We start from the raw sequence: 19,294 nt of genomic DNA, 5'->3' as shown, positions 1-19,294 counted from the left end.
AGGGAAAGAACCCTGCTAACATCTACTTTCACATACCTAAAATTGCAACACCAAAGGGTGCAGGAGACACAGATACTGTGAATAAAGAAGTATAATATTCAAGTATATGAGGAAGTATCACAAATGGCCACAGAGAAATATATATATATATATTTATATCTATAATACTGTATCAAACAGATGGAAAGGGGGTATGAAACTGGTAGTGTGGACACAAATCTAGCCAATCAACTGACATTCTATTCAGACACGAGTCCTTCCTAATGAAAGTGCATCATTCCTAAGAGATGCACTTTGACAGCACTTCCTCAACCACAGCTCCAATGCTTCATAACTATTTTGTAATTAAATAATTTATTGGATTGACATACTCTGATATAATTATCCAGGCCCCAAATGTTAATAACTTAATTGAATCTTTCTTCCCATTTATACAAAATAACACTTTAAAAAAATGTATTTCTTACATGCTCTTCCTTTCCCGCAATCAGACTCCTTGATTTAATTTAATCTGTTAATAAGTTACAATGGGCAGTTTTGATCTTTTCACTCAGAAACAGAATAGTGAAATGAGCAGCTTGGATTTGAACAAGGCCTTTCAGAATGTAGTGGCTAGCCTTCAGGCACATGAAAGGTAAAAATGCAATTTTTTAAAATAATAACTCCATGCAAAACAGAGCAGAGCAAAAATAATTGTCCAATTGTACCCATGTAAAGCCAGTGTCTTCCTGTTGCAAATGGAAACCAGGTCAATTTCTGCAATAGGCTATTCATGTTTTTAAATATAAAATTGTAACAATGACTACAGTTTGGGGATGAGATTATTTATTTTATGATTTGTAAAGAATGAATATAACACCTGCTCAGAGCCCACTCCTGCCAAGAGCTCATGCCTAAGTATTATTACTTCGATGCTAAATGAGAAATATTCACAAGCCCTGCTTAGCGAGTGCAGCAGTGACATCCTCAGCCAAAGTGGCAAGCTGAGGAGATTCGAGAAGGTTGATACTTCCAGAAGAGGAGACGTTGCTGAGTCGTCGGGGCGATGCCACACTGGATCTGCCTGGGGACTGTGTAATGATCTCAGCCCCATGGTCCACACGGGCCTTCGCATGCTCTCTGAAGTTCAACTTTTGGCTGTCAATCTGTTTAAGACAAGCATCAGTCCTTGTTAACCCAAGCATTGTCACTGGCCCTAGCTTTTTCTCTATATCCCAGAGCTGAGAGTAATGTGACTTCTACTGGGCTCTGCTACCACACTTATCATGCTGTCGGTCCAGGTCTTTAATCTGGGACCCAGTTCAGTGGAGAGGATCTCAGAACAATGAAAAACCAAACAGATAATACTGGCTCATGACCTTGTCTCTCACCTTGACATTGCCGCCTCCGGGGACATGGTGAGCATTGTCCAGTGAACCGACTTTAGCTTGGGCCTTTTCTTTGAAATCCAGTTTTACACTTTCAATTTTCACACGGCCACCACCTATGAGAAGGGAAGAGATTTTAAATGCCTTGCTAAAGTGAAATCTTGTTTGTATGATGACTATTTCCATAAAGAGATTACGGGGGATTGACCATTGCCAAGCACAAAATTTTGAAGTCCACTGTCCCTCTGACCATAGATGTGAAAGTATCTCTCAGAATTTCTAGTTCATATACCATCCCAACCCACCCCCCACTCAATTCAAGGTAATGCCAACTTTCTTGCATCATAACACGGAATGTCTGATATATTAACACCTTGCTTCCTTTCCCATGTGTAATCTAAGTACTCACAGGTGCTTTTCTTATCAATATAACAAACGCTCTAAAAATAACACAATGAAAATATCTTATTGCATCTTTTCTAAAACTTGGAGCATGTGGTCTCTCTTTTCCTCTCTTTTCTTTTCTTTTCCTTTTTTGTTTATTTTAAGTTTTTGCCATAGGATGCATGGACTTGCTGGAGAGAGAGAGAAGGAAAGTAAGAAATCACTTCACCGTGGAGATGGCCATGCCATAGTCTCTTCTCCTCCACTTCCTTCCTGGGATTTTGGGCACACATACACACACTCCTGGCACGATTTTTAAGCCACTAAGGTCACTCATGTGGGAGTCCAGTGCCTTAACTACTATACCATCGTCTGGCCCCTATTCTCTTATTTAAAAAAAATTTTTTTTGAGAAGTTTTTGCTATAGGGCCTGTGTACTCGCCAGAAAAACCGAGAGAGGAAAAGAGACAGAAAGCGAGAAATCACCCCCCAGGGAAGATGGTCATGCCTCAATCCTTTCTCGATTCTTCTCTCGGGATCTTGGGCATGCATGCACACATGCCTGGCGTGAGTTTAAGACGCTGAGTCTGGGACTAGAACCTGGTCGACTACAGGGGAGTCCAGCAACATAGCCATTACACCATCTGCTGGTCTCCCTATTCTCTTATTTTTAAGGGAGCAAATTAACTTGACAAGAAACTCTTGTTCTTCATGGTAACAGTTATCCAAAATGTTTTAGGTTGTAAATGGTACACAAATGGGCAACCTATTTATCTTAAAATTTTGAACATTGATAACTTTTCTGGTGAAAAGTTAGGAGATAGGAATGATGGAAATAAAAACCTAGGCAATGCCCTTCTTATTCAGATGCCAAGGGATAAACTGACACTAAATTTGGTCTTACACTATTGTGACAGGATTTTTCAATTTAATTTTGCATATGGGAAGTGTGTGCTTGCTAGAGATAGAGACAGAGAGACAATAACAGAGAGAAGGAGAAAACACTCCTCATGGTGAATGGCCACACCACAATGCCTGTTCCTTCATCTCTCCATCCTTCAGAATTTTGTCCATGCACACATATATGCCCAGCATGATTTTATTTTTTTAAGAGAGACTTTTGTGATAGGGTGCACGTACTCATCAGAGAGAAAAGAGAGAGAGAAGGTGTGAAATACCCCCTCCCACCAGGGGGGATGGTCATCTGAAAACCCCTCTCAATTCTCCTCTTGGAATTTTAGGCATAGACGCACATGCCCCTGGAGTGTGTTTCAAGCCATTTGAACCGCTGTCGACTATGTGGGAATCCAGTGCCTTAACCACTACACCATCTGCTGGCTCCCTCAGCATGATTTTCAAGGCACCAGGTCCAGAACTTGAACTGTGTGGATGACTATGTGGGATCTCGTACCCTTAATCACCAGGTCACAGGCTGGCATGAGACAGTTTTGACAATTCCCCTAATCTTAATGAGTCTGAACTCAAGGATCTTATAAACATGTTGAGTTCATAAGTTATATGTATCTATGCATCTTTTAATTTTTAACCTGTTCTGTGAGAAAAGACCTATTAATGGCAATTCAGTTCACTTATCACAAATGAAGATGCCTTGAATTTCTAACTTAAGTTCCTATGAACAAATCCACTAAGTATCAGGATTTTGAAGTATCTTTCCAATTGGGTATTTTACAGTAACAAAAAAATCTGCCTGTCTGTTTCCTTAGTCTAATAAAATATATCTCAAACTACTAAAAATTAAATATCTACCTGGCCTATGGCGGATGTTCTTCAGAGAGCCACATTTGGATGTCACATGGCTGAGGTCTATCTTCTTGGTAACAATTTGTACCTGTGTGAACCATATAAACCATGATTAAAATATTTTAGACATGGGCAACCCACCCAAGCTTATACTTAAAATCTAGTAACGTACCCAAACTCACAACATCATGATCAGAAATCAAAGTTGAGATACACACTCACATGCGCGTGCACACACACACACACACACACACACACACACACACCAAAAAGCAATTTCCCAAATGTTCTCCCATGTTTGGATTAGAAAGAGTGATCCAAGTGAAAGAAAATCCTGGAACAAAAGGTATCATTAGTAGAAAAAAGATCATGCCACAAGAGGATAGAAACACTCATATTAATAAGGTGAGCTTCTACTTGGAAAACTTAGCCATACCATGTTAAATCTTTCCATAAGCAAAGAGCCAAGGGAAAATATTAATTATTCATTATAGAATGATATTCAGAGCCAGCCATAGTGACATAGCTGTAACACAATGCTCTGCAATGCTGAACCCACATGGGAAGGTCCCAGGTTCATGTCCTGAGGTCTCCCCATACACTCCAGGTATGTACATGGTTCAGGCTGGCTGAGGCTAGGGTGGATCATGACATGAAGACATGATTGGTGGTGCCCCCCTCTCTCTTTATCTCTCTTGTCTCTTTCTCTCATGGAAAAAAATGGGTGAATAAACTTTAAAAAATAAAATGATTGTTACATACAAATGACCAATGTTGTTCATTGCTAAGAGAAGACCAACATTGCTTTAAGATACAAGAAGAAGAGAGTTCTAAATATGCTTTCCTAAATGGTTACTAAGTTAACATATCTTGGCTGAGTAGTTTTTGTTTGTTTGTTTGTTTGTTTTCACACCAAATTATAAAATGCTAGCAACATTTATTTTTTGCTTTTAGCATTTTATTCCAACATTTGAAGCAGTGCTTCTTCAAGTGTGGCTCATTACCCATCTGCATCAAAGAAGTACATGAAATTACTGAATCCGACATCATGGGGTCGAGGCCAGGGTATCCACATATTTAAACAAATGATTCTTTTCAAGAGAAAAAAGTTAAGGCTATTCTTTTAGAGGTTGGAAGCGCCTCTCTTTACTTAAAGATTTTTAGTTACCCAGTTTATCCTTTTTCACGTAAGTGTTTGACCAGCAGCATCTGTGTTAGAGGATAGCTGGGTTCCATTCTCTGATACTCTCAAATTGTTTACCAGGACTGGGACTGCTTCTGAGAGAGGATAATATGGTGTGCACTTACAGCAAGAGCAAAAGGGAGGAGAGCACACATGTCAGCGTAAATATTGACCCCAAGGCTAAGGCCAGCATCCTTGAAGGAGCCCTGCAAACATTGCCATTGACTTCCCATGACAGTGACAGTTTTGTGTTCAGTGGAGCTACTTTGATTAGAAGTGACAGCCCCTCATAGAAGGCATTTCTCTCTCCCTTCTCTGCTTCATTTCATTTCTGCCTAGTGGATAAGCAAGTAGCCATGAGTTATAAGACAGCTGCGGATTTTAGATTTGATGCCCTATACCTGGGGCATAAATGATCAGAAATTGTAGTTTAGGTGACTGGATCTCTAGACTAGAGAGTCAGCCTGGTTCATTTCTTAAAAGAAATTTCTTTTTTTATAAAGAACTATGCTTCTGTTAGCTTGGGTTTGCCTGACCATTTCAACTGCTTCAACCACACTTACAAACACATAATTCTCCTCTCCTTTCCTCTCACAGGATATTATTTCCACTAAATGAAAGAGTCAGGAAAAATCATCAACACAAAGTGTATACTAGGACTTCAATCCTTTCAGTGTGAATTATAGATGAATCACACTTCACCAGTTTTGTATTATTCTAAATGATATCCAAGCTTTCATGAATAATGAACCATGGATGATTGACATCATATATAGTTCAGGCACTTTCAAGTGTATCAGTCTCTGCCTCGAGGGTAATTTAGAGAGCTAGAATAGTGTGTGCCCCGTTGGTTTGTGCAGGAGAGAAGAGACAGCATGAGGAAATACCTCGAAGACAGAAAGGCCCACAAACAAAGTTGGCAAGTGAAGTGGGTTTGCCATCCTCTGGAAAACCATGGTGCATCCCATTAAGGTTTTCTCTCTCAACCGAAAGCAGGACATGTGCTGACAATCTTACAAGGAAGGATGGGAAACCCATCACAGAAAAGGCAGGGTTGACAAGCTACCACGCCAGGGGACAGGTGAACAGCAGCGAGAAGGCGGGCGTGTGTGAGGAGGAAGGCAGGAAAGGAGACCAGGTGTGGGCTGTGCAGATGGCTCCACACGGTCTAGTTTTCTAATCAACTTCTACTTACATTTCCGCCCCCAGCAGAATGTTTGATGTTATCCTTGGAGCCACATCTGGACTGAACTTTGCTAAAATCGATCTTCTTGTTTAAAATCCTAACCTAAAAGGAATTGGAAGTAACTTCACTGTATATTTTTCTTTCAAGCTGCTGGGTATAGGTAACCAGAATGGGTAGCACCAAGGAGGCTTCAGATTTCCTTCCATTTACATAATCATTTAAGAGAAAAGGCTACCAAATAGAACAGAAGAGTCGTTCTATGATGCAACAAATGAACTCCCAATGCTCCGCATGTTCGAGGACCAAATGCTACAGAGCCTTAGGTATCACACTGTACAAAGGTGTAATGTGGAAACAATTAGAAGGAGAAACTCAGGTCATCTGTGAAGGGAGGCAGCCAGTATCACAGGCAACAACATTTGGACTCAGTTCTCCTCTGTGGAAGGCTCAATAGCATAGTTCAGCATGGTTCAGCCCAGGATCTTGAAGGAATTAGAGGAATTTCACTGTGTATTTTTCTTTTAAGCTGCTGGGTACAGGTAACCAGAATGTGTGCACTTGCCCAACACACATTGTCACCTATTACAATTATTAATCACCTCATACACCTGACATTACTGTTCTCCTGGTCCCCATAGCTCAGTGAGGTTCACAACTAGCTTGGCTGAACACTACAGGTCAGCATTCTCATTCACGTAGGGGAAGAATCTTGTTTTTCCTGGAGGGTCAGCAAAGAGACTCTGGTTCTGCTCTGATAAAAAGGGTTTTAAAATTCACTAGCAGGTTTTCTGCTAGGGCCTTTTGAAGGACCCTCTCTGACAACTGCTCAGGAGAAGTCATTGTCTGTGGATGGTTGTGTGGAAGCATTCTTCCTATTTTAGAGGTCAGAAAATCAAGGTCCATGGCTAGTTCCTCGGTATAAGGTCAGACAGATTAGTCCATTAATGATTATTAAAGTTAAATAAATAATTCTTTAAAAACGTCTAGATAAATTTACCCTAGATGTATAGCCAGCCATCTCTAAGAATGTTAGCACATCTGTTTGTATTTGCAGAAAATAATAAAAAATTCAAAAGGACATTGAATCCTGACTATTTTTAACTGGGCAAAGTGCAAATCTCAGTGCCTGCCTAACACTGACAAGATAGCTTGTCCCTCACAGGGAAATATCATTGACGGCTCTCAGTAGCAACCCAAGGGAAGGACCTCTTGTCAAAACTAGAATTCAGAAGACAGGATGATTGGTCTACTCTTTTAGAGGATAATAAAAATTTTAAAAGGATATTTCAGAGTTTATATTAACAATAAATGTAGCTGTGTTGTACATGTTTCGTGTTAACTGTAGATACAGATAGTCTGAAGCCAATAAAGATCATTATACTCAACACCTCATAGATAAATTACTTCCTGAAAGTCAACCATTTGATTTATTATTTCTAATTATAAGAATTTAAGTTATTCTCCATGAGTATTTAATTATTTTAGAAATAAGATAGAATTTTTGTGAGTCATTCTACTACTCCTTAGGGATATACGAGATTTCTTATTTCATTTACAAATTATACTTTAGAGATCATTAGAGTACCCATCAAGTGACTCATTACCAAGTGATCAAAACAAAATTCAAACATGATTCACTTATTGCAAAAATGAAATTTCCAAATTTGGTTGCATAAATCTGTTTTTGACCTTAACATTTAATCAACTGTGTGACAATTTTTATTATATCCAAAACAAATGATTCAGTCCCAAAGAGTCACATTGCCAGCATTATTTAGAGATGATTTAGAATCTTAACACTCTAGAACTTCTGTTGATTTTTCTCACATTTTTCTAGTGAGTCATAGATTTCACAGGGAAACAATCAACTGGACTTTTTCAATGGTAGGCTTTCTCATTCTTAATCTGCTCAATTTAAAATGTGAAGTAGAACTTCAAGAGGCATTACTGGCACATCCTTTACATACTTCCATCTTGTAATAACTTCATATTATATTGTTATTGTCTAAAATGAAGCAAAGTATGACATAATAAATATCAGTGGCCCCTCCAGATCTTCATTCTCCATCTTGCTGAAAGGTTGAGTAGAGAGAAACAAAACCACTTTGGACAGTGGGTGCTCGAGGCCTGGTAGGATTCACACACTAACTTGACAGCATGTACCTGGATACTTACTGAGAATATGTGACTCACATTTATGCCTTAGCAAAATGAAAGATTACTTCATGCCAAACATTTCTAGAATCCTGTACAAATAATTAACACCTTAGAATTAATTCCACAAATAATAGCAGTCCTCAGAAAGCATTCCATAAAACAGAAAAATATATAGCTAGTGTGAAGAAAAAGATCATATTTCCAATTACTCTTTTTTTAAGAGTTTTTTTTGCTATAGGGTGCATGAACTCACTGGAGAGATAGAGAGATAGAAAGTGAAAAATCACCCCACCCCGAGGGGATGGCCACACCACAATCCCTTTTCCATTCTCCTCTCAGGATTTTGGGAACACATACACATGCTCCTGGTGTGAGTTTCAAGCTGCCAGGTCTGGGACATGAACTGAGGTTGACTACATGAGATTCCAAAGAGTAACCATTACACCATCTGCTAGTCCCTCCTATTAAGTTTTTAATAAAAGAGCTGAATTTTAACTTTGTTAATCGCATAGATGGATCTATATAAAGATTTATCTCTTTGAGAATTACCATTTTTTAGAAAAAAAAACTTTTCTTGAAAGACTATGTCAAGGGTAAATTATTATTATTAATTATTATTATTAATTATTATGATTTAGGCTTTTGTCATAGGGTGCATGTGCTTGCCAAAGAGACACACAGAGGGAAAGTGAGAAATCATCCCCCAAAGGTGATGGCAATGCTTCAATCCCTTCTCCTTTATTCTCCTCTTGGAATTTTAGGCATACATGCACATGTGCTCAGCCTTATTTCATGTCACCAAGTCTGGGACTGGAACCACAGTTGGCCATGTGGAAGTCCAGTGCCTTAACCACCACACTATCTGCTGGCCCCAGGTAAATTATTTTAACATCCTAAAGATTCCCTAAAAATATACAATAGGTTTCTGTTTGACAAATACACTAGCTTTCTTTTTTTCCTTTTTTTTTTTTGGAGAGGTTTTTGCTATAGGCAGCATGCACTCGCCAGAAAGACAAAGACAGAGAGACAGAAAGTGAGAAATCATTCCCCAGGGGATTGGCCATGCCACAATCCCTTCTCCTCCATTCTCCTTTGGGGATCTTGGGCATGCACGCACACGTGCTCAGTGTGAGTTTAAGCCACCGGCTGCAGGACTCGAACTATGGTCAACTACATTGGAGTCCAGTGACATAGCCATTATGCCAACTGCTGGTCCCCCCAGACAAATGCACTAGCTTTGTATATCATGATACAGAGAAAAAAAGTTTTAAATAATCTTTACCTAAGATTATCTTTAAACCACATTTGAATATTTGTCAATTTATTTTTACCAAAACTATTATTTGTACTATTAATACAAAATGGGATGATTTGAAAGAATGTGGCAATTTTGCTTTTGCTTACTTCACAGCAGAAGTGAAAAATATTATATCAATTAATTGTATCATCTTTTGAAAGCTCTGCCCTGTTCAAAAATTCCCCCAAATTCTTATTTCATAATAAATGCATCTAAATTACCTAGGAGGCAAAACTAGAGTTCTCAGTAATTCTGACTTTTGAGCCTTCTTTTCTAGTATCTTCTTTATGCTTTATATTATACTTAATATTTGGCCAGACTGTTTTACATTTCATAGTTTAAAGACCTTTTCAGTTACATCCCTGTGCTTTTTTCTTTATTATCTTTCTTTAGAATGCCCTCATTCCAAGGTGTCTGTAAGGATTCTCCTTCAAGGCTTAGCCCAATTAATACCTCCAATAGGAGAATGGCAAAAAAGACCTTTGTCTCATGGGTTTTATGTAAGTTACGGTGATATACTTGCATAGACTTTCCATTTACATAAGAGTCATATAAGCATGAAGAATGTATGATATAGATTAAATGACTAAAATTACTTAGGATTATTTTATTTTATTTTTTTTACTAATTTTATACTTCCACCATGCTAGGGAAGAACATTGTAGTTACTTTCTGGATTTTCCTTGTGTGACACTAATTCAATTGTATCATGACAGTTTAATTGAAATGATCTGTCGCTGTACTTCCTCTCTGCCTTTAAGCCTAATTTTTCCCTCAGAGAAGTTTACATTTTTTGCTCCTAAAAGGGAGATACTCTAGAAAAAGATAGGAAGACAAAAATGCAGGGTATGCCTGCAGACAAGAGCAACTCTTACCAGTTGTTGGAACTATGAAACATCTCAAATGAAGGAAAATGTACTTTTTTTTTTCCAAGAAAGAGATTTTTGCTATAGGGCACGTGTACTCACCAGAGAGACAGAAAGTGAGAAATAACCCCACAGTGGGGATGGCCATGCCACAATCTCTTCTCCATTCTCCTCTAGAGATCTTGGGCATGTATGTACATGCGCCCAGCGTGAGTTTTAAGTGACTGGGTCTGGGACTCGAACCATAGTGGACTACGTGTGAGTCCAGTGACATAACCATTAGGCCATCTGCTGGTCCCAAGAAAATGTACTTCTAATACACAGTTTCTAGTAAAAAAAAATTATAACCCAGAGACATTCATCCTAACGTCAACTTAAGTTTCTTGAGCAAAAAGGTTCTGATTTTTTAAAAATTTACACTTTCTGGTGCTGCTTTCTTTATCAAAAGACACACAGAGTAACTGGGAGGCCAAATGATTGGATTCCGTTGGAACCCTTAGGCGTTCTCTAGGTATGAACTTCAGTGGCTGCATCATTTTTTTCTTTCCCCATCTGACGTTGTCTTAGAAAGAGTGCTTTTGTGACAGGCAATGGACAGTGTCAGTCAGCTGACTTCCCCTCAGCCTTGCAGAGGATTAAACTCCTTTGGGTTCCATCATTTTTCAGCAGTGCTTAAAATGAAGCCCTCTTCTGTCCTTGCATTACCAAAATACTCTTCTGTCTTCCTCAAAAGTATTTCCCATTAAGTTTAATGAAAACTACCTTCTATAAAATCCTGAAGTATCACACACTGAACCCAAAATGTAAGTAGAGCAGTTAGTCCTGAAGATCGAAAGTTTTCTGGCACAGATAATGTTATTCAAAGATTTAACTATTAACTTTGCACTCTGGTTAAAATGCATTCAGATACTCAACATTATAGTCCATTCTAAATTTTAAACAATCATGCTTATACTGACCAATAGTTTCCTCAAACTTATCTATATCAAAAGTAAGCAATAAATTTCAACAACACGTTTAAACAGAAATAACAGTTTATGTCCAAAAGCACAGTTCCAAAAAACTCTGAAGGCAAAGGATATGATGGAAGGACCAATATTCCTATTTAGGCTATGCAACATGGCACAGGAAGTAGAAATACACAGAAAAAACTTAGGGTGAATGAATAAAGGTGGAGAATTTGGAAAGAATTTTTTGGTGAAACAGACATTAATGAGTTTTGTCACTAGGTTTGTTGTTAAATATATTTAGATGGTCTATCAATGGGAGGTGGAAAAAAAGTTAAGTGTGATAGGCATTGTGATTCATGAAAATGAAGAGATAATGAGCTTTTACAAATTCATATACTATAATATCTTGAGATTAACTTTTTTCTTTAGTTTACATTTTTAAGAAATTCCTAGGAATAGTGCACCAAATCAGTGAGGAAGGTAACTTTTTTTTTGAGAGAGATTTTTGCTATAGGATGCGTGTGTTTTCAGTAGAGACAGAGAGACAGACAGGCAGACAGAAAGCGAAAAATTACCCCTCAGAGGGGATGACCCTGCCACAATCCCTTCTCCTCCATTCCCCTCTCAGGATTTAGGCACGCATGCACATGCATCTGGTGTGTTTCAAGACTCCAGGCCTGGGACTCAAACTGTGGTCATCCATGTGGGAGTCCAGTGACATAATTATTGCACCATCTGCTGGTCCCGAGGAGAGTAACTTATAAATAGTATGGCCAAGTATCCCAAAACAACCTGAGGTTCAAGGCTTGTTCCTATCTCCTTGCTTGGCTTGTGAATGAGCAGCAAATAAAAAGAGGCTCTACAGCACTCAACTTTATAAACCCAAAGTAGTAATTTTTTCATAGTTTTCAGTAATTAATATTTGCTAATCCTAGTTCCAAAACTTTTCATTGCTCTGTAAAAGACATTATAGTTATGTAGAGACATTATGAATTAGAATTATAAAAGTACTATTCAATAAAGACAGGGTGCCTGATCATAAGGAGTTTTCATTATGGGATAATGATGACTTTGATACTATTAAAAAGAAAACTACCTTGTCATTATAAAGTAACGAATTCAGTAAATAGTTTTGATTCATGCTGGGTTGACTGAAGTTCATAGGGTTTTATTTATTTATTATTATTATTTCTCTTATTTAGTACTTATTACAGTTCTAAGGAGATGGAAAGAAATGGTTTGGGAAGAACCCAAAATTAAATAAGGGCAAGACACTAGGGGAGATTAAGAAAAGAAACACAACACAACCAACAAAAACCTCTTTTCTGCCTATAGAGACGTCTTTTGTCATATAACATCTAACAATCTTCAAGAATGTTTAATGAAAAAAATAAATGTTTTTTTTTTAAAAAAACTCATTCAATCCTTTTCTTTAGTCTTATATTTTAATAAACATGCCTGTATGTTAATAGCACCCAGTCAACCTTCACAGTGGTAACCATTATAATTTTATGTAACAGGGGAAAAATCCTCTTTCACTTTAATTTATTAATTGGCTCCAGAATTAGCTCTTTTTCTTCTTGAATATAAAATTGAAAGTAAACTATTCAATTAGCATATACAAAACCTAAAGAAAAGAATGTGGATGACTTTCTAAGAATACGTAAAGATGATTCCATTCTACATTTCACTGATTTTATTCCTTTCTCCTCTCTCTCTATTACTCCCTGTTTTCTAATTACAAACTTTCCATTCTCCTCTTGGGATTTTGGGCGTGCGCATACATATGCCTGGTGTGAGTTTCAAGCCAATGGTCTGGAACTCGAACTGTGGTCAGCCACGTGGGAGTCCAGGACCCTAACTATTTTGCCACCTGCTGGCCCTGAAGACACTGCTTTTCAACTCAACTTCAGTTTTCTTTCTGTAGCATAAACACAGAGAATCTATTAGACTATCTGAACTTACATTTTTTGATGAGCTGTAATGCAAAATTACTATCATACTCTTAAGCAAATCATGCATTTGAGAGTTTAATGTGACCTCATGGTTAATGTAAATGAAGTGGTACTATATAAAAAACAAAAAACAAAAACCAACAAATAAACAAACAAAAAGGAGTATTTTGTTGCTTCTGTTCTACAAGTAAGAAACCTGAGAACCTCTCTCATTTCTCTCCAGTCAGTACTTACAATATTTTAAAAGAAGAGTCAAAATAAGAACTTAGCTCCTAAGTCCACTGTAGTCTAAACATGGGAGGTTTCTTTGGATAACTGTAATGGATTAAGGCATTCACACTCTCAACAATATCACTAGAAAGAACTCCTCTCTTCAGAAACAGTATTCTATATCCATTCAAAATTCACTGAATAAATATTTATGAAGCTCCTACTAAGTGTGGGACCATGAGGACAAGGTGAACTTTGTCCCTGTTTTTTTTTTTGAGCTTGTAATAGGTAAGACATCATGGACATTAAATAAGAATACAATAGAATGGGGAACCAGCAGTTAGGGTAATGGCTATGTCACTGGACTCCCCCGTAGTCAACCGCGGTTTGTGATTTGCGTCCCAGACCCGGTGGCTTAAAACTCACGCCGAGCGCGTGTGCGTGCGTGCCCAAGATCCCTAGAGGAGAATGGAGGGGAAGGGATTGCAGCATGACCATCTCCCCTGGGGGGGTGATTTCTCGCTTTCTGTCTCTATGTCTCTCTCTGTCTGTCTGGCGAGTGCACGTGCTCTATAGCGAAAATCTCTCCAAAAAAAAAAAAAAAAGAATACAATGGAATGTTTAATTACAAATATGACCAAAAGACTTCAGCCATTGTCTAGAGAGCATATCAGACAGAGGAAAAAAATAAAAAGCAGATCAGGAAGATCAATTTAAGGATGACTGCAGAGATATCAATAAGAGATAATATATGCTGTGCTTGGGTAGTACTGAGTAGAGAGAGAAACGGGCAGATTTAGGAGCTGTTTAGCACACAGAATCATTAGCATTTAAAGCTGGCCAAGATAGGGGATGAAGAGAAGAAAGATGAAAAGATGACTCCAATCTTTGGTTTGACATTAAAATCTTGTGATTTTAACAGTAATATGAGTATTAAAATAATAAGTAGTTTTAACTTTATTCTCAAAGATCTTATGGCATCAGACACTGAGATCTTTGCTTTTCTTAGAACATCCTAGGCCTGCTACGACCTCAGGGACTCCGTATGTGTAGTTCTGTTTGTAAAATGCTTTTCTCCAGTTATCTAATGGTTTACTCCACATCCTTGGAATTTCTATTAAAATATCAACTACTTAGGTACCTCCTAGGCACCCTGTCAGAAATTAAATCTCCTGGTTACATATCATAAGACTCTCACATGTCTTTATTTTTCTCCTCCACATTTAGCACCTTTCACATATTTTTTATCTCATTTTTGTTTTGACTGACTTTTTTTTTTCCTGAAATGTAAACCCCATAAAAGGCAAAAATTTCAGAAAGTTTTGTCTGTGTTGTTTATTGTTATATTCTCAGTACCTATAATATAGGCTGATACAGAGAAAGTGCTCAGAAAAAAATATTTGTTGAATAAATAATTGAGTAAATTAATGTAAAACTTTGCATTTCCAGAATACCAAAGAAATAGATGACAACTCTCATGTTATTTATTTATTTATTTTTTTGAGAGGTTTTTGCTATAGAGTGCATGCACTCGCCAGAAAGACAGAAAGAGAGAGAGACAGAAAGTGAGAAATCACTCCCAGGAGGATGGCCATGACGCAATCCCTTCTCCTCCATTCTCCTCTCGGAATCTTGGGCACACACACACACATGCCCGGCATAAATTTAAGCCACCGGGTTCTGGACTTGAACCGTAGTAGACTACATGGGAGTCCAGTGACGTAGCCATTACGCTAACTGCTGGTCCCAACTCTCATGTTATTTTTAAGATTCCCAAGTTGATATTAAAGTTAATATTTTATTATGATCCTTGATATTAGCTATAAAAATTAAAGTTAGAGAAGTATATTCTATTTTCCCTTGGCTTTTAGGGTCAGCAGGTGGTGTGGTGTTAACTTGCTGATTGACTTGTGGTTTGAGTCTTAGAAGTGGTGGCTTAAAAAATCACATTGGTCATGTACACACATGTATGTGCCCAAAATCCCAAGAGAAGAATGGCAGACAAGGGATTGCAGCATTACCATCCCTTTCCTTGAGGGGTGACTTCTCACTTTCTCTCTCTGTTTCTCTCTGGAAAGAGTACATATCCTATAGCAAAAAAACAAAAAGCAAAAAAACAAAAACAAAAACAAACAAAAAAACCACACCAGGTTTTCAGTATGATTTTCAAAATAATTTCTCAGTTATAAGAGACAACAAAAAATACAATGAAAAGGTACTATAACTTTCCAAATATGATGTAGTATAGGACCTATGTTCAGTCACATATTAATAAAACACTTTATTTGCATGAAATTATTTAATAAAAAATATTGTAAAGGTTAAGAAGCCTCAAATTTCAATTCTAATGTGATAAAGCAATCTTGGCATGCAAGGCATTTTTAAAATTAAATGAACATTTTCATGTTATGCCATAAAAATTTAAAAAAATGAAAGACTAAATTATATAAAATTTTATATTTTGTAGAAAAGCGACTCATTAAACAGAGCGTATAGACTCTGACTTTCAGATGAATCATTAAAGAATAACAGTCACGTGAACAGTAATGTGAAGACTTCTGTTTTGTATTCTGTGAAACATGAGAATTAGAATAGAATAAGTATCTCTGATTACCAATATCCTTTAATTCAATGGATTTATATAGAACTAAGAAATAGAAACCAGTATTGCTTTATTTCTAGAAAATAAGTATATACCTCATAAGTTTTAGTCTAATAAATTTATCTAAATAAACTTATATTTAAATGCTAGAGTAATACTCTAGGGTAAGGCAATGGGGTCATAAATTTTACATTCTTTTCATAAAGGAAAAGTATTGCTCTTTGTGTATATATATATTAAGATTTTTGTCATAGGGTGCATGTGCTCACAAGAGGGAGATAGAGAGGGACAGACGGGGAAAGAACTGGACTTTTACAGAAGGGATAACAGTCTTAGACACAAAATGTATACACACAGAACGGTAATATATGTTCAAATCAGGGACAAATAATAAAGTTTCACAATTTGGGAAGTTGTTGAGTTCCCAAGACACATCCATTATTAAACAGCTCCCCTTCCAATCCTCTGTGATTACACAAACTTTAAAACAACAAAAAGAAAGATTTCAAAATTAAATCATTTACAAAATAACACTTCAAATTTTACATTAGAAACTGTGCAGATGAATAAAAGATAAACCTTCAAATTGACTCCCAGCTTTATTAGTAAGAATCGTATAACTATTTTGCTTGATACCTAGAAACTGCATGTCATTCCTACAAAACCTGGCTCCTGCAGAAATTATAGCAATTGTCCTGTCCTCTTCAATGACTCCGTGTTGCCCACTATTTATGCAAATATTTTAGGATAATCAATTTGCAATTGGTAACAATATGCCAGTGGCTTTGATTTCTTCAAGAACGTGCACTTACAAATTCTTGATCACATAAAAAAGATCTTTAAAGATTTTTAAAAGATCTTTATAATTTCCAGGAAGCCTTACCATTAAAAAATTTTTGCAGTCACATTATAAAGTGCAAACTCTAATAAGTCAGTTAAAACTTCCGGTTTAACAGAAAAAGAACCTTTCTTCACTCCCTGAGAAGTGTTTGAGAAGATCATATACTGTAAGGACACTATTTACAAAGCACATCAATTTCCTAATTCATTTCCCACTTTAAGTTAAAGATATTTATTTTATCTATCACAACATAGAAGGCAAAATCTTTCATCTATTTATTAGCGTGGTGAGGAAAAACCTCCTGCAATGAAAGCCATTTCATTATTTCATTATTGTGGAATTTTTTTCCCAAGAATTCTATTGCTGAGATAGGATCATTCTGCAGTAGGTTAACACTTTTATTATGAAAGAAGAGATCTCTGGATGAGCCTGTGGCCTGGTGGTTAAGACAGTTGGTCACCACCTGGCCAACTACATAGTTCAGAGTGTTGGATCTGGTAACTTGACAAAAACCGTATGTGTGTATGTGTATGCCCAAAATCCTGAAAGGAGGGAGAGAAATTGCAGACCGACTATTTCCCATTGAGCATGCTTTTTCTCCTGTTTTTTTTTTTTTTTTTTTTTTTTTTTTTAAGGAGAAAATATACAGTGGGCCATTAATCTTGAAATACATACTTGAAATACACAGTGGGTCATGTGGGAGCCAACCACTTTAACCATCAGGCCATGGGGCTGGCCCACAAGTTACTCTATTTTTTTTTTTTTTGAGAGTTTTTTGCTATAGGGCATGTGCACTCACCAGAAAGACAGACAGAGACAGAGAGATAGAAAGTGAGAAATCACCCCTCAGGGGGATAGCCATGCAATCCCTCCTCCTCCCTTCTCCTCTTGGGATCTTGGGCATCCTCACACATGTGCCCAGTGTGAGTTTAAGCCACCGGGTCTGGGACTTGAACCACAGTTGACTACATGGGAGTTCAGTGACATAGCCATTACACTAACTGCTGGTCCAATAGTTACTCTATTTTAAGGTTTATCTCATCAAAAGCTAAAATGAAAACCATTACAATTAATACTAAATTGATTTTATTCAACTTTGTCTTTTCTATTATTTACATGTAAACATAAAAAGAACACAAAGTTTGAATATTTCTAAAAGCCTGAATATTTCCTTCTTTTTGGTGTGCAAAATTTCAATGAATGCAAGAATTTTTTTTTTGGCATTATAGGATTAAATTTGGTAGAATTTAAACTTCTTTTGCTTAAAAAGTTTCTTGTAGCTCATATCTTCTATAATATTATTTTATTAAAAGAATCTTTCAGGGCCAGCTGATGGAGTAATGGTTACGTCGCTGGACTCCCACATAGGCAACTACGGTTCAAGTCCTGAACCCGGCAGCTTAAAACTCATGCTGGATGCTGTGAGTGAGTGAGTGTGTGTGTGTGTGTGTGTGTGTGTGTGTGTGTGTGTGTCTGTGTCCACAATCCTAAGAGGAGACCAGAAGAGAAAGGACTGCAGCATAGCCAACACCCCTGGAGGGTGATCTCTCACTTTCTTTCTGTTTCTGACCCTCTGACAAACAGCACCCTATAGCAAAAATCTCTTTCAAGAAAAAAATCTAGAATGTTATAATTGTTTTGAAGAGAGCATATTGATCTCTCTCCTCTCATGTGACTGTTTTTATAAGCCTTTTGAAGTTTCTTGAACAGAATCATAAGACAACACAGTAGTTGGTTGCTAGAGGAAGGAGCAGCTCTGATATTCGTTTCAACACTAAGTAGAAATCCTAGACAGTTTCACATTTTGGCAAGAACTTTTTTTACACAAGTATAAAAATAGAGTTTCATGGGCTTGAAGGAGGGATAGCAGGTAATAAGAGACAAGAAAAAGAGTGGCAGAAAAACTGTTGAAGTTAAAAGAAAAGGCTTTCATGGAATATTGAAGGGGCATTACAAATTTGTTCATGGACAAAGGAAGTTATTACTTTCTTGGATGTTTACCTTGATCTCTTCAATGACACAAAGAGTTGAACTTAGATCAATACTATAAGGGAAACATTAAATAATATTTGCATTTTTTTTCTGGTAAAGCCAGAACTCCACGGATCCTGGTTGGAATGTTTGTTCTGGAGCTGAATTTAGGAGTTAATACATGAACTTTACTAATAACTTCATTCAAAATTATTAATCTTAATCAAAAGTTTAAAGCTACAGTTTCATTCACTAGAACCATACAGAATTGTCTCTATTATCAAAAAAGAAGAGACTTGCTGGACCATGCACTGATTTAGGAGAGAACATGAAAAAATAGAAGATAGAAAATTTTTAGAGAAGGAAAAAGAAAATTGGAATCACTAAAAAGAGAGTCAAACAAGCTTATGGTCAGGATCTAAAGTAGAAAACTTCAATTCCTACTAGATATGTAGCTTTAATCTCTGAAGTTAAAATGCACAAAGGGATAGATAATTAGGAAAATATCTGTTAAACAATCATCTAAAAATTCTTTTTTTTTTTTTTTTGAGAGGTTTTCACCAT

General features: G+C 37.0%; 1 protein-coding gene across 19 annotated transcripts in view; it reads right to left on the bottom strand.

Annotated features, from left to right (window-relative positions):
- Nucleotides 1-808: 808 nt before the first annotated feature.
- Nucleotides 809-19,294, bottom strand: part of MAP2 (microtubule associated protein 2) — a 349,368-nt gene continuing 330,882 nt past the window's right edge. For 15 of the 19 annotated variants that reach the window (XM_014586193.2, XM_027770184.1, XM_014586191.1 and 12 more), the window contains 4 exons: nucleotides 5,891-5,983; nucleotides 3,519-3,600; nucleotides 1,371-1,483; nucleotides 809-1,145 (listed from right to left, as the gene is read on the bottom strand). In XM_014586193.2, coding sequence (XP_014441679.1) covers nucleotides 930-1,145; nucleotides 1,371-1,483; nucleotides 3,519-3,600; nucleotides 5,891-5,983 — 504 coding nt within the window. In that variant the 3' untranslated portion in view covers nucleotides 809-929. The remainder of the gene's footprint in view (nucleotides 1,146-1,370; nucleotides 1,484-3,518; nucleotides 3,601-5,890; nucleotides 5,984-19,294) is intronic. The other 4 variants (XM_006140067.2, XM_006140074.2, XM_006140075.2 and 1 more) reach the window with 1 other exon arrangement.

Source organism: Tupaia chinensis, unplaced genomic scaffold, assembly GCF_000334495.1.
Source record: "Tupaia chinensis unplaced genomic scaffold, TupChi_1.0 Scaffold000018_1, whole genome shotgun sequence".
NCBI classification, from domain to species: Eukaryota; Metazoa; Chordata; class Mammalia; order Scandentia; family Tupaiidae; genus Tupaia; species Tupaia belangeri.
This window is presented reverse-complemented; position numbering and strand designations above follow the sequence as displayed.